At 42.4% G+C, this 16095-nt stretch overlaps 1 protein-coding gene across 2 annotated transcripts; it reads left to right on the top strand.

The window, feature by feature from the left end:
• Positions 1-295: 295 nt before the first annotated feature.
• On the top strand, positions 296-15752 carry JDP2 (Jun dimerization protein 2). Of its 2 annotated transcripts, XM_063290125.1 has the most exons (4): positions 296-816; positions 9532-9755; positions 14273-14377; positions 14632-15752. In XM_063290125.1, exons 2-4 carry the CDS (start codon positions 9555-9557, stop codon positions 14815-14817), a joined length of 492 nt encoding a protein of 163 aa, XP_063146195.1. In that variant the 5' UTR covers positions 296-816; positions 9532-9554; the 3' UTR covers positions 14818-15752. The 2 variants fall into 2 exon arrangements, with proteins under 2 accessions (XP_063146195.1, XP_063146194.1); XM_063290124.1 differs by lacking the exon at positions 296-816 and having other exon boundaries at positions 9253-9755.
• The last annotated feature ends 343 nt before the right edge of the window (positions 15753-16095 follow it).

Consider the following 16095-nt stretch of genomic DNA (forward strand, 5'->3'; position numbering starts at 1 on the left):
ACTCTGCTGTCCCATTCCCCCCAGCCAGCAGTCATCGTCAGTTGTTAGCCTACACATTGTCCTGAGCAAATACTTTAGAATCAAAAGTGACCCTGAACTGGATGCCCTGCTTCGCTGGGTGAACGGCCCGCACTAACTAAAGCGAAGTATTTTTATAATCCGGAAAAACCGCCCAGCCCAGCTCGCAGCTTTCCTTCCGAAAGAGAAGGTGCCGTGTGAGGTTACAGCCTGCTTGGAAGTCACGCCCTTTGACCTGGAAGCCTTCCTGTTCCAGATACTGTATGTCAGAGCTGGCTTTCTGCTCGTGCTTGCGGTCCTGCTTCCAGTCGGACTGGACGCGTCTTGGGGCGAGCCGAAAGTCGACGAGAGGGGTGCCTGGCGGGAGAGCTACCGCGCTCTGCCCGCGAAATGGTCCCGCCTCCCCCTCGCCGGCTGCGATCTCCTCCCCTGCGGTCCCCTCTTCTCCTCCCACCTTGACGTCTGGAGCTGGCAGCCCGGCCGGTTCCGCATTCCCGACCCCTCCCCGCAGCGCAGGGGCTGCTATATAATAGGGGCTGATGCAACCCACCCAGCCGTCCGACACAGCCTGCGAGAGGGGCGAAGCTGACTTGCGGCGAAGGCGGGGCTGCTGCTACCCAGGCGTGCCCGCGGCCACAGAGATCGGTCCCGGGACCAGGCTGAGCTCGGCACGGAGGGCCAGGGGAGAGAAGCCGAGAGCCGCTCCCGGAGCTGGGCGGCGGCGGCGCTGGAGGACCTGAGCGTGCAACTCGCCTCCCGCTGCAGCCGGGCCCCGGGGGCACCTTTTCCGTTCCTCCGGTGGGTACAGAAACGGATTGCAAACGGTGGAAGGGCGGGCTGGGTACCTCGGGAGCCCCGCGAGTGGTTTCTTCCTGGTCCGCCTGCCGAGGCGACTATCGTCGGATCTGACTTTCGGCGTCTCTGCTCGGGCCTGTTCTTTTCCGAGGAGCAACGGTCGTGGATCCCAAGCTTCTCTGGGGGCTGCTAGCCGTGGGCGCATTCCCTAGGGTCGAAGCTGCCGCGTCTCCCCCCGCCCCCCCATTAGCTAGCTGCTGCTTAGGACCCTTTAAAGACCCTGCCTTGCTGACACGCAGAGTGGCTAAATAGTGGGCTTTTTCCCCCCAGTGCAAAATTCCAGTACATTTTTATGGTGAGCGGGAAATTGTAAAACGTTCTGATAGTTAGTGATGGAAGAGTAAGCCCCGGTGTTGTATTTATTTTGGATTGATCGATGCGGAACGAAAATTAATTATGGGGTATCAGGATATCCGGAAAGCTTTCTTCCTGGCTTCTTCAGGCACTGTTCGGAATTCTCAATTTCCTAAATAGCTCAGAATCTGGGCTGGAAAAAGGTTGAATTAAATTTCTTTTCCTAATCTAAGGAATTGCATCAAGACAGGATTCTTGGCATCAGGAACAAAGTGCAGATATCGCTAGTTAGATTAGGTTAAACTGTGAGGAGGAGGAAATGGGTGCCTGTGCAACATACCTCAGGTCAGAGGTGACCCTTTAATGCAGGTACACTATCCAGATACCAGTGTAGGAATGCTGTAAATTACTAATGTGGTAGTGATGCGATACTCGGAGGAAAAGAGTTTTGTTACAGTTTAACTTTGTATTTTCTTTTACAACCATTTTATTTATTTATAACATTTTCATTTTACTTTTCACTGATAAACAGTTCCAAAGAGGGACATTTTTTTTCTGCATCCCACTGGCACCTTCTCTTGTGTATTGCATCATCATGGGACATTTTATTTCACTGTCTGCTTTTCTTTCTCTGTCTTCCTGCATGTCCTATCATTTAGCTAATCTCTTCTTTCTTTCTTCAGCCACCTATTTGGGCTTAGTCAGTGCACTCCTCCTCCAACCCCCCTCCATTTCTCTAGAGTCAGGGAAAACAGGACAAGAAGGCTGTGATGTTTCCAGTATTTGGTATCAGGGAAGGACTTCCTGATAAAGGTGGGCTTTGCAGCATGGCGGGCTGGCTTTGCCAGGTAGGGAAATGGCAGCAAGTCTTTTGTGTCCACAAAGAGGCATGAGAAAGAGCTGCAGAGCATTCCCAGTAGATAGCAAGTTTGCAGTTTGCTTATGTGTTACATAGAATTGCCGTAAGCTTAGTGCCTTCTGTACTAACTACCCCACTTCTCCCTTGTGATTCTCTTGTTCCTGTTCCTGTGTGTGTCTGTTGTCTGCTTCAGCCATAAGGATCCTTCTGTTCATCCAGAGGATCTGTTTCCCTATCCATCCAAGTGTCTAGGGTATGCGCACATGTGTGAATGAGTTTTCTGCTTCAGGACTGGGCCATCCCCGTTTGTTTAGTTACGATCGATCAATCGTGTAATGGGCTGAATGTTGCGGATGCACCGGTGTTACTTAATCTGGGCTGGGCCTTGCCTGGAGGAGCTGGGAAAAGTGATTTGAAGCTCGCAAGTTCCATAGCTTTGGTTTGGGCATGCCCGTTAGTTTAGCCACACCTTTTCTGGCAAGTTGAGGAGGGCAGGCAGGTTTTATTTTACCTACTGGAAAGAGATCAGGAAGGCTTGAAGAGAGCATCTTCCTGGGACACACATTTCCAGTGTGTTACTGTATTTGCATATCTTTTGCCTACTGTTTCAAATTGAGGTCTCTCTTGGAAACTGTGACTTTCTGGAAACCTAGTGACCTTTTTTATGTTCTCTCTTTTTTTTTTCCATAGGACAGTTTTGCTGAGCACACAGCCCTGTAGGCTCCACATCCACAAATGCACAAAATGCTGCCTTAATCCCTTTGCAGAGAGTCTTGTTACTGACGGGGACGGAGGGCTTCGTTCTTTCTGTTTAGACTGGCAATGAGAGTAATGGAATAATGGTGCTTTTTGGCAGTCTGCTTGTTCACTTCTTTGGTTTGCACAATGTGATAGTGCAGGCTAGTAGCCCTTCTGAGTTCAGCATGAGCAAACCTCACTCCCACCTGAGTTTCATTCTGGAAGGGGGATGCTGCATGTGTGCCATTTCATGAAAGTTCCTCCTTCTTCCAGCTCTTTGAAGCCTGTAAAAGAAAGGAGACTGGGCAGCGGAGGCAGTCCTAAGTCCACTTTAGCAATCAAGCATGAAATGGAGCTAAAGCTGGTTTTCTGCATTTCCTTCCAGAAGGCCCTTGTCTCTCTTTCCCAGTCCCTGCCCTTAATGATTTGGGAGTAAATTGAAGATGAAATTGAGAGGAAAGAGAAATACAGAGAGAGAGAGAGAGAGGAGCAAGCAAGAGCTACATTATGTTTCTATTTTCTTTTAATGAAGGCCCTGCGGAGGTGTATGTGAAAACACAGGGTCTCCTATGCCCTCAAGGTGGGTGAGAACACTCACTTGGCTGGTTCCAGGGCCACATGCAACTTATGGTGGCCAATGAAATGGGGCCTGGCTCGCTTGGTTGCTTGTCTTGGCAGCTTGCTCCGTGGCTTGTATTACCAGCCCTGGAACGCAGGGACTGCCAAGCTCACTCTCTTCATGTGTATGTGCATGTGTGTGTGAGTGCGCGTGCGGGTGTTGGGGCTTGGAGAGCTGAGCAGAGACAAATACTTCACTGAGTCAGGCTAGGAATTTTTCAGCTTATTTCTTGAAGTCTGCATGAAAGCGATCTGCAGGCTCTTGCCAGAGTTCTCCGCTGGGAATCTGCAAACTTGTGGGGGCGTTTGGGAGACCAGTTGTTAGGATGTCAAATTCTTTGCACAACTCCTGACAGTTTAAAATGCCCATTTGTGTGGGTGGGTCAGCAGGACATAGGACTTGCAGTCAGAATCCATCTGCCTTGTAAGGAGCAGCAGATAGCTGTCTTGAGATTACACGGCTTGTTCTGGAGTATTTAAGAGACGACATTGCGGCTTTTTGCTTTGTAACCTCTGACCTTTGTGCTGTAAAAGCCATGGGATATATTGCATCCTTCTCCCAAATTCTAGTGATTTCCTCATTGCAACATGATCTTTATTTCTGTAGTCATTGCTGAAGAATCATAGATCACAATACCAAGGAGATTCGTTCGTTGCTGCAGAAGTGAAGGAATGGGGGGCATTACACACCCTAGCATCAAAATATCATGGATATCTGTCTAATAGATCTAGGTACAATTGATTCCAACCTTTATTTTAAAAAGAGGCTTTGAAGAAGCATTGTCCAGTGCCTCAGTTTGTGTTGGACAATAGCTTCTGTCACTCTCAACCACCTAGGCCAATGGTAGAGCTGGCCATAGATGATGGGGACTGTAGCCAGGGGACTGTAGCCAAGTGCTTCTGATGGAGCACCTTGGGAGGATTCTGCTCCACATTCTCTCATTGCTGCTATTTTTGGCCAAGTCAACAAACAACAAGAGGATGGAGGAGTTGGAGAAGAAGGGCTTCATAGGCAGTGAGCCCCTTTCCTGAGTGTAGTCTTTGTGAAATACTACTAATGATAGCCTCTGCCTCTAGCTGTGCTCCAGGAGTAGCTTTCACATCAGCAAGAAGACTGCAAAAATGTAGTAGTGGAATCTGGAGCCTATCAATTTACAGTACACAGAAATATATATTTTTTCCTTTTACAGAAGGTTTTTTTTTTAGTATATACATTTTGAACTGAAAATCCAGTTTTGGGGCATGAGCTGATGTAGTTTGAAAAGTAAGGCTGTAGTCTTGTATCTCCTTATTTAGTGGGACTTACTTTTAAGTAGACACTAGGGTTACATTGTAAGACTTGATTCGCATACTTACATTTAGGATACATAAAAATGGTTTTCACTCCCTGTATTCTACCCAAGTGAGACAGGGGCATGTTTGTTCGGTTTGCTTTCTTAAAAAGAAGAAAAAAGGGAGAATTTGACATATGATCCAGTAAACATATTGAGGCTTACATATGGATGCCTTGATAGACTGTGACTGAGTTCACACAGTGTAATAAACCAAGGCATGTTTAACTGAATAAAACACAGTTGGCAGTGGGTTTACAGTTTAACATTGGTTAGTTTCACACAACATGTTGTAAACCACCAGCATCCCCCTTTGGGGGAGATGGGCGATGACAGAAATTTGAAATATAAATAAATAAATAAACAAATAAACAAACAAACAAACATGCTAAGCCACAAAAAAGCAAACCACTATGGCTTAGCAGGTTTTGTGAACATGGCCTATATAGAGGCAGGAATATATTCTTATGACTCATGCTTAAAAAGAATTTAATTGGGCCACACTTCCTCAGTTTAGGTATGCTGAATTACATCTCTCTTCATCTCCAGTCAGTATAATCAGGTTGGGGCAGATTGAACTAGGCCTAAATTAACTAGGTGAAACTTAAAATCCAGAACCTTGAGGTCTAGCCTAATAAAAATGCTAGCTTTGGGATTTAAATGTGAAAAAAAAAGTCATACCAGAAGATAAAACTCTTAAGTTTAATATACAAATGTGAACATTAAAAGAAAAATATTTTTCTACCCCCATAAGAGACATTATCCTTAACTTTCAGAATTCCACACTCCACTTCCAGTCAGTTTTGCATATCTGCATAGCTATGTTTAAAAAAAAAAGTTGCCTCAGATATGCCTTTTCAGTGAAACACATATGACCCAAACTAGATATAATGAATGGAGATTAAAACATCAGAATTGAATCCTCTGCCAAATCATGATGAAGCTGATAGGGAAGTGACTTAGGAAGGGAAAAGACCAGGTGGGTTACCATTCTAAATCACTTTTCGAAGGTATTTTTATAGCAAATATGTTTCTTGGTCTCCAGAACTCTGGAAAGCATCTTAAAAAGTGGTTTGCAAAAGAAAATCAAGGATAGAAGAAAGTGCAGTTATTAACGTGCTTCAGATATATGCCAGCTCCTTTATGTCACTTTGTCTGTAGGAGCAATTCTCTACCTATGCAGTTTGGCAGGTTTAATTACTCCACTTTGAGAACCTCAATAAAAAATAAGGGACACATAAAATGATATGGAAGATTATTATTTTTTTATCATATGGCATAGCACTTCAGTGTTCATGCTGCTTTTTCTTGCTGGCAAATCCTTGTGAGGTCCAGCAGCCAGATGTGTAGACTATTTAGCCATGACAAGTCATGTTGCCCAGGGTGCACCATGAGGAGGCTAGTCTACATTGCACCAAGTTGGGCTGAGAGAAAGTGATTGGCCCAAGGTCACCCAGCCAGCTTTCATGCCTAAGGCGGGATTAGAACTCAGAGACTCCTGGTTTCTAGCCCAGAACCTTAACCACTAGACCAAACTGGCTCTCATATGGAAGATGATATATGGGGAACAGAAACTTGAGTTTAAGTAACTGCATTACAGAAGCTGAAGCTTTAGGCCACCTCTTGTGACCTGATGTGCTCCATCTGTTGAACTATAACTTGAATTATACCCCAGTCTGCATGGCCTTAGACCAGCAAGGATAGGAGGTGTGTCTAACATATCTAGAAGGCACTGGGTTGGAAAAGATGGATTTAGATTAATGAGAGTAACTGGTTTGTTTTAAAATAAGGCATTCTGGTGCCTACAGTTGTTATAAATTTCAGCTGCAACAGTTTCTTGCCATTGAGAATGCTGAATGGGGTTAACAGGAGCTCCTCTGGAGGAGCCCTAGGTGGTCTGTCCCTGCTCTAAGCCAAAGGAAGTTAAGAAAGGAGAGTTGATCATGATCAAATATAAGCTTTGCATTGAAATGCTCCTTTATCAAATGTTGGTATCTTCTCTTAAGAAGTTAGACAGCTGGTGATATGAAAGAGCTGTTTCAAATGCTACAGAGCTGCTGTCAGAGCAATAATATTGGCCTAGTGGATAAGTAGTGAGAGATCCAGTGTTATATAATGGTTAAGGTGTTGGACTGGCAAGGAGGAGTCCCAGGTTCTAATCTACTTCCAGCCATGGAAATTCACTGGATGATCTTGGTTGAGTCACTTTATCGCAGCCCAACCCCCTAGACTTGTTGTAGGGGGGAAATAGGTCTTGTACTGCACTTGGATAAAAATGCATACTATAAATAAAAGCACATAATACTAAAGTAGTCTATGATGTGGTACAGTATAAGACAGCTGAGTATTATCAGGAATATTGTGCATAATTATTTTAGGTACAACATATATTGTTATACGCTGCCCAGAGTCACTCCCTGTGAGCTGGGTGGCCCTATAAATTTGATCAATCAATCAATAAAAATAAATATTTGAAATCATACTTAGCACTACACCATAATTCCTTCTTTGTTTTTTAAAAATATATATAATTTTCATCAAAACTTTTAAAAAAGAAGATGAAAGATAAACTAATATAAAGTAAACAAGAAAAGAAAAAAAGGAAGAAAGCAAAGAGAAAGCAAAAAGTGCAAGAAAAGAAAAAAAATGAAAGAAAAATAGAAAGGAAAGAATAATGATACAAAGCAGTGGCTTCCAATATTCTTCACAGCAGTTATAAGTACAATTATATTTTAACCTCTCTCTCTAAAGTTACATCATATTACTCTTCTTTCTATAAGCTATCCTATCTAATCATCAAAACCACAAATCACAAGTTCATTTTTTTCATATTTACGCAAAAATGTCCATAAGAGGTTAGGGTTCTTTCTAGCTTAGCATATTGCATAAATGCAGCTGTTAAGGTTTACAAGCCAAGTCAGTTGCAGTTTATTTACCAAATTATGGTTTAGAGGGATGTGTGAACCCAGTGTGTTCTTGACCTTGCAAAGGGCGAATGTTCTTTTCCCTAGATAATTTTTTTTCTCATGTCAGAAGCACCTACCAAGGCGCTTCTGTATTGAAAGGATTTGCTGGTGACATCACCGTTGCCCAGGGGATGCCCAAGGGGGCTCCTTTCATGTCCCCCTAGATAAATATTCCAGTATATTATTCATATGACAATACATACCCCCCTTTCTCTAAACATTCGAGCTTATAGTATCAGTGTCAGTGTTAATTACATGAATTCTGAGAAAGCAGTTTTCTGTTTAGCAGTGATCCACTATTTTAATTTTATTTATTCATTTTATTTAAGATGACCATTTTTAATTGCCCTTCAGTCAAATGAACCTTTATAACTACCTGTCAATCAAATGATTTCCAAAGAGGCTTATAAGCTATAGGATACCAAAATGTCAAAAATAAAACAAAACTTGTTTGTGCATGTGTGTGTGTGTATGTGGGTGTATATACTGTTTGTGTGTGTGTGTAAAATCTTGCTTCTCTCTTGAACATGCACATGTGCACGTGTGTTCATGCACACAAACACAAAGCAGTTCTCTGGATGATTGATGGGCCAGCCCCCCTTCACCTTTTGCATTTTAAGAGCAGCAGCCGAGTGATGGTTCTGGCAGGATGTGTGATACATCTGGCAGGATGGGCAGAAACAAACTCCGCAGCTGCTCCCTCCCTCTCCAATGCATGAGTCCTTTCTCTTGCCACAGGTTCTCACAGAGAAGTGAGAAGTGCACCTTCAGTGGTCCTTCATCCCCAGCTTGGCCAGGAGCAGCTGGGAAAGTCTTCCCTCATGCTCTCCAGTCCAGGGCTATTGATGGGTAGGGAAGGAGCAAAAGTAATATCAAACTCTGGCGGGGGTGGGTGGGTTTCCTTTAACTTTTCCTGTGTTCTGGGGGTGGGGAGTGATGAATTCTTTGAAGGTAGGTCTTTCATTTCTTTACCCAAATAGCGTGACCAATCTCTGTGCAATTCTCCTTTTCCTGGGCACGACGCTCTTCTCACTTATGCTTTCCAATGTCACTGTGCTGAATGCTGTGGATTTTTCAACATATAAAATCAAGGTGGTCCTTTATGAAGGTTTTTTTTTTCTGACTTAAACAACTGGCTGCAGCTTGCACAACCCGAACTAGATATGGGAAAGGATTTTAAATATTAGAACTTTCCAGAGGAACATCTTTGTAGGTTGTACTAAAGTTGATCAATGCTTTTGAGGCTTCATCTGGAGAGACTACATAATGCCTAGTCCTAAATCATCTGTGCAATTCATTAACTTCCTTTTGTAATTCTGCCTTCCTCCTGAGTTTATAAATACATTGAACAGGCTGCTTGCTGAATTAGGTAATCATTGCTTCTTGTTTGTTAAAGCATTAATCCACAAAGTTGGTTTGGGTCCTCTCAGCATAGCAATTATTAATTGCTTCTTTCTTTTTTCCTGTTCCCAACCTCCTTTCAACTTAGTATGTGTTTACAGCCATATACGGAAAGGTACAATGTTCAGTCATCCAGCTTTGCTTAATATTTTCCCATCTTATTTCCCTTGTTTAACTGTTTCAAAGCAGATTGGTTATGATGTGTGATGAGACTTCTTAATAATAGTTCATATTCATTGAGACATCTTTCTCCGAAGGTTTCTGGGCAGTGTCCTTGACAGAAGTCTTTTAACTACATGGCAGGAAAGTCTGCTTTGAACTTTTGTGTGTGTGTGATAGGAAGCTTCACAAAAATAGCTAATTATAATGCTCCTTCCTAACCTGCTTTGTGGATTTTCCCTGCTCAGCTTCCTATGGCAAATGATGGTTAGTTTCTCCTTCTCTTCTCTAGGGTGTGGAATTGCATATCTTGCTATGATGCCAGGGCAGATTCCAGACCCATCCTTGACAGCTGGCGCTCTGCCTGGCCTTGGCCCTTTGGCAGGGTTACCTGGTACCACCTTGACAGCAGAAGAACTGAAGTATGCTGACATTCGCAGCATTGGGGCCATGATCTCACCACTACATTTCCTGGAGGTGAAACTGGGCAAGAGGCCTCAGCCAATGAAAAGTGAGGTGAGTTCTAAAAAAACTGGGTCAAAGTGCCAGCTGTATCTGTAGGCCAGGGTTGGGAAAGAGTAGAGATTCATTCCTTTTGCTCATAAGCCATGATGCCCACAGGCTTTCTCTGCTTATGGGCATGCATGCTTTGAAAATTATTTGGAAGAAGTGCTTTGGACCTTTGGTTAGCTCAGATCCTTTCTTCTGTTCTTTAAAGCAGCCCAATTATTTCCAGTCTTTCATGTGAGCCTGAAAAAAGGTCACACTGCTTTAAGTGATCCACTCATTAAAGGTAATGAGACTTTAAAGCAGCAGCACCTTGTTCAGGCTTGGGCAGAAAATCAAAGAAAGTCAGGCTACTTTAACTGATGACATAACTAGCAGGGAGGAGTGCTGTGTTCACACGGTCTTCCGTTTTTTATTAGGATTTTTTTTTTTAGATTTATAAATTATTAGAGTGTGTGGTGTTAATTTCTTATTATACTACTAACTGCTATATATAATTTTATAGGAAGGCAAGATAGAAACTTTGAAAACAAAGACAGTACTAGTCACTGAGCGTCTTATGAGGTACTAATAACAGTCTGAAAGGCAAATTAAGTTTAGTCATGTTAAGCTTTGTTCAGTTCAAGGCATTTTACCAATCTCTTCATGGATATGGTAAGGAAGAAATTGGAGAAGCATCTGTAGGGGGTGCTTTAATTTAGATTTCTCTACTAAACAGAAGGTTAGATTCAGTGCCCCCTTTAAAATCTGTGAGAGTGATGCTAATTTGCAAACCAGGATATTTATATTTATATTTACATGTGGAGTCCTTGGTGCTCTCTGAGCATTGTTGTTTTCTTGCAGACGTTTCATTGCCAGACTAGGCAACATCTTCAGTGCAAACAGGGAGAGGGCCTTGCTCTCTGTTTATATACAGTGGCTTGCCCTGCTTGTGTTGGCGGGGGTGTTCTCTCCTTGGGAGTTCCTCGATTGGGCTGTTGTTTGCTGCTTGGTTATATTTACATGCATGAATGAGACATGGTCAATATTCTTTGTTGGCTAAGAAATTGTCCTGCATTTGTCATTAATGAACCATATGAAAAAGGTGTTGGCCTAAGGCAGCTTTCCCCAGTCTAGTGTCCTTCAGATCTTTTGGATTAAATTCTATCATCTGTGAGCATCGGCCATGCTAATGTGGAAACTAGGAAAGAGAAGCCTGGCTTAGGGTAAAGGAGGATAATGAAGTTGCATAATAGAGGAAAGTGAGTGTAGAAGAACTATAAGGTCACTAGACCAGTGTTTCTCAACCTTGGCAACTTTAAGATGTGTGGACTTCAACTCCCAGAATTCCCCAGCCAGCATGGGGTTAGGGTTAGGGTTAAGGTTAGGGTTGGCTGGGGAATTCTGGGAGTTGAAGTCCACACATCTTAAAGTTGTCAAGGTTGAGAAACACTGCACTAGACTGATGGACTGAAGAAGGTAACATAAGCTTTATAGGAGAAAGGCATCCTCAAATTGTGTAAAAAGGAGTAAGGAAGGCACTTATTCCAGAGATGTTTCCAAATACTTTTCAGAAGAGAATATTATATTAATTTTATTTCAAGCCTATATAGTCTCTTTTTTGAAGAACTGCAAAACTATTTCAAGGAGAGCTAGTTCCCTTTTATTTTCCCAACTTTCTGCCTTCTCTTTCAGAAGAATTTTGAATGCAATTGTTTGGTGAATTAGCAAACTAAAACTAAATAATTAAGAGCTTATGTAGTAGCCACAAGTATAGTAAAATGAGAAATCACTGATTCAGGTCTCATATCACTCCTGTTACAAACCCATTATTCTTTTACTTGGTACAAATATGCATGCCATCCAATAATCGGGCTTTTTTGAGTGATACGGTCTTCACCAAATAGATGCTCTCCAGATACTGTATGTTGAGATTGCAGCTTCCAAACATTGCAGCCAAGCAGTCTTAACACATCTGGAGGGTGCTTGCTTGTGAAGGCCCATCTAATAGTATTGGCAGGCTAATAGCTGTGACAGAAACTAGCATGGTATAATATTTCGCATTTTCAGCTCGTTGGAAGGATAAATTCAGGATGCAGCAGAGAGAATAATGTATGCACTTCATAATTTCATAATGACATTCCTGAAAGAACTGTAGACCATAAAAACCGTAATAATAAGATGGCCTCTAGAGCATATTAGAAAGTTGCACTGTATTCAGTGGACCTTAGCTCTAGGAAATCTTACATTCCCTTACTCAGGCTTTATGCTTTCCATTTTTAAATCTTGTCCTTTCCCTTTTTCCAAACTAAGGATGATAGTATAAAGTGTTAGGATTGTTGGATGCAAATGAAATCCTTTGAACAAAGGATCTCATCTGGATTACTACAATGTATTCTATGTGGGCCTGCTCTTAAAGACCATTCGAATGCTGCAGCTGGTCCAGAATGTGGCAGCGTGGATAATTATGGGTGTACCTCAGTACACTCATGTAATACCATTGTTTCATGAGCTGCACTGGCTCCCAATAAGCTTCCAAGTGCAGTTCATGTGTTAGTGGTGACCTACAAAGCCCTTCATGGCATAGGACTGGGTGATTTGTAGGACGACCTGTCTCTAATTATTTCTGCATCTCCCACAAGATCCTGTGAAGTAGGTGGGCATGCTCTGAGTCCCTTCCATTAAATAATGCCATCTGATGGGACTAAGGAGGCATGCCTTCCTTAACACTGCATCTGCCTTGTGGAATAGTATAACCCCTCAGATCCAGAAAGCCCTCACTCTTCTGGCCTTTTACAAGGCACTGAAGACCTGGTCTTTCCATGGGCACTGGACCAGGACATTAGGTGAGCCTGTTTTCAGGGGGTTTGTCTCGTGTGTGTGTGTGTGTGTGTGTGTATACATACATACTGTACATACATACATACATATGAGAGAAAGAGAGTGTGCCTTGGGTATGATGGGCTTTTAATTTTGTTTTATTTTTTGTTGCTTTTAACTGGATGTTTGGCTGCTCAGAGTCATACAGCAAGTCTGCAGCCATATAAATGGAATGAATGAATGAATAAATAAATCTACATATAAATACTTATTATATTAAAGAACTGCCTCCTTGATTAGTTGGTTTGAAGCTCAAACACAGCAGGCTGGACAGAATGCCCTTTTTTTCTCACACAACCCAGATTAGAATGAAAAAAAGTAATCCTCCTTTCTAGCACTGAGAAATAGCTATACCTTTTTTATACTTGTAAAAATACATTTACTTAACTAACCTCAAAAGGCTGACATATTAAGGAATTAGATTACACTGCAGAGACTATATGAAAAGGTAGGATTAGTGATTTTCAAAATTATGTTTATTAAAGAATAATAGTGGATGAATATGACTATTTCTTAGATTTTGATTACCAATCAAATTCTATCTTCAGAAGCAGAAATTAAGGTAGTTTTGGTACTTCTGCTGTGAATTAACCATGCTTAAAGTGCTATGCTGGAATTGAAACTGACATGAACAGTGAATAGATAGACAATCTAGCATTTGTTTTTTAATAATGCAATATTCACATTAAAAACATGCTTGGTAACCAGGTGTGTGTGTGTGCGTGCATGTGTATCTGAGAAGAGAATATGTGGTTTTAAAATAATGTTGACATTTGAGAAAGCTGTGATAAAGTATTGACTTGGAAGTAACCATAGTGTGATTTGCTTCTGCATAAGCAAGTCTGATTTGGGCAGAAAGGTCCAAGAATGTAGTAGATGCCAGAGGTAAGATCACTGCAGAAGGAAGTGGGTATCCCATGCCAAATGCTGGAATATATCGTAATGCAAATGTGAAGGAAGAGCAAATGGCAACAATGGGAGAGCCTAGCCCTATGAAGCGTGTATATGCGATACAGCAAAGGTTTCACACTACGACTTGGGGAGTGGAGTTTCTGGTCATCATTCTCTATGCATTGAGTTTGAGATGGGATTTTACCATCTGAACAGGGCTGATCTCAGCATTACATTCCAGGGACATTTTAATGGGGGTGTTGCAGATATTGGCTGAAGGTTACCCAAATAATTTAAATCATTCAGGCTCCTTTGCAATGAGATTCCCAGGAGAACAATTTTAGGTGGCTTCTTTGCTGAACCTTTATTCACTTGTGATAAGTGTCATCTAGCCCTCATTGGTGATAAATGATCCACTGGATAATGATATGCTGTCCTGAATCTCCTTGTGCTTATGCACGGTTGGGTTGAAGAATATTTTGAAGGTGCTAATTGACCGATGAATGACTAGTAGCATATATTTCCACTTTCCCTCTTAAGGTCTAGGCATCTACTCCATGTCAGTGTCATCAGGGCGTAGGAATCTACCTGTGGGCTTGTTACACAAACATACTTCCCTGAAAAGCAGAAGATAGCTTTGAGTGTTTCAATCCATGTCTCTATGGCAGCTTAAGGAGGAAGGATTAAGTGTTTTGTGATGCACAAAATCATGTGCTGGGCCAATGAGATGTAGTTAGCATCATGTGACTCCTTGGTCTTATTATTTTTCCTTTTAGCTAGATGAGGAAGAGGAAAGGAGGAAAAGACGCAGAGAGAAGAACAAAGTAGCAGCTGCTCGATGTCGGAACAAGAAGAAGGAGAGAACTGAATTCCTGCAGCGGGTGAGTGTGACCTCTTGCCATGTTGCCACCACTTGTTTCTTCTACTGTTGTAAAGATGGATGAAACATCTGCTTTCCTGGAAGTTCCTGGGTTATTCTTCTCCATGTGTGCTTTAGAATGTAGAGCAACCTGGCTATGAATAGGGAAGTGCTCTGTCTGTTTTGTGTTGGGCTTTGAATTAGGCTGTGGTTTCTTCCCACAGTGTAATTGAGAAATTGAAAACTTCACCTCCACATTTCTCTGATTTTGTCTAGGAATCTGAGCGCCTGGAACTCATGAATGCTGAGCTGAAGGCACAGATAGAAGAGTTAAAGCAGGAGAGGCAGCAGCTGATCTTGATGCTGAATCGCCACCGTCCCACCTGCATTGTTCGGACAGATAGTGTGAAAACACCAGAGAATGAAGCCAACCCACTGCTGGAACAGCTTGAGAAGAAATGAAAGAGAGCATGGTGGGCAAGGAGTTGTACAAACAGGGTCTCTGAGAGTCTCTCATCTATTTACTGTATGACAAACTGTGCACTGTCAAGATTAGTGCAGTCATGACTAATGAGCTTCCTTAAGGATTGCACATTCCAGATAAAGGAAGAGACGAGGGATCAATGAAAGACCGAGGTGGGAAGCTGCCATTGGCACTCAGAGGCTCAACTTGAGTGGGCGTGGAGGCCGTTGTGAAGGCTTTTCTGGTCATCCTCACAGTACTTCAACTGGTGGAAGCTCTTCAAGCAACCCATTGCAGTGCATTCCAAGCCTGGAACGTGTTGGGACACTGGGAGGTAGCATCATGGTCCTCGCCACTCCTCTTCTCACAGCGACTGGTTGAGAGTTAGCAGGGATTAGGTGGAAGCCATCCACAGGCAAAACTGGGCAGACATGAGTTCCTGCATCCTCCCCATTTAGAACCTGCCCTGCTTTCTCTCTCTCTCCAGAACTAAACCAGAAACCAAGAATTGCAAACACTTGACACAAGTCCTGCCTCATTGCTGGGCCTGTCTGTGGCACGGTGGCGCAGGCGCCCCCACAAGCACACCTTCAGTATAATGTTTACAGCCCAGCTGTCCAGAGGCCATGCTTTTGAAATGCACATTTTTACACTTTTTAAATATTTTTTTATAAAAGTTTTATACAGTCTCTATATGGATTTATATAATCACTCGATGTGATCCAATAGAAATGTATGTTATTATGGTCTTTGTTACAAATATATATGCCACAGTTATCTCCTTTGTGTTATTTGTTGGGTGGTGTCCGGGTCTTTTCCCTCGGCATGCTGGGAAAGGGCCCTGGGCCTTCAGTCTGGCTCCACTGCCGTGTCCATCCATGTATGTCCTTCATAATACTCAGTCCTGTATCAGTAAATGTTAACTTTTACTTACCTTCCTATCTCCTGTGCTTCATTCTGCGTTCTGATGCACTGATTCCATTATGCTTAAGGGTTTGTGTATGTTTTTGACCTACTTTTTCAGAACTGTTGGAAAAAATGTTTTAAAATACTTTTTTTAATAGCCAAAATCTCAGGCCATCACATCTTTAATTTCACCAGTCTCATCCCTGATACCCTGTGCATTTAGGTCTAAATATTACACAATCTTGTGTTAGAATATAAAAAATGAGCTTTTAGAATTTAATTTGAAATCAGTCTTTAATTTGGTAACCAGCTTTGAATAGTTGGCTGTTGGTGGTAACTCACAACTCAGGTTAAGATAATTATGATTTGGG

Source organism: Candoia aspera, chromosome 1, assembly GCF_035149785.1.
Source record: "Candoia aspera isolate rCanAsp1 chromosome 1, rCanAsp1.hap2, whole genome shotgun sequence".
NCBI classification, from domain to species: Eukaryota; Metazoa; Chordata; class Lepidosauria; order Squamata; family Boidae; genus Candoia; species Candoia aspera.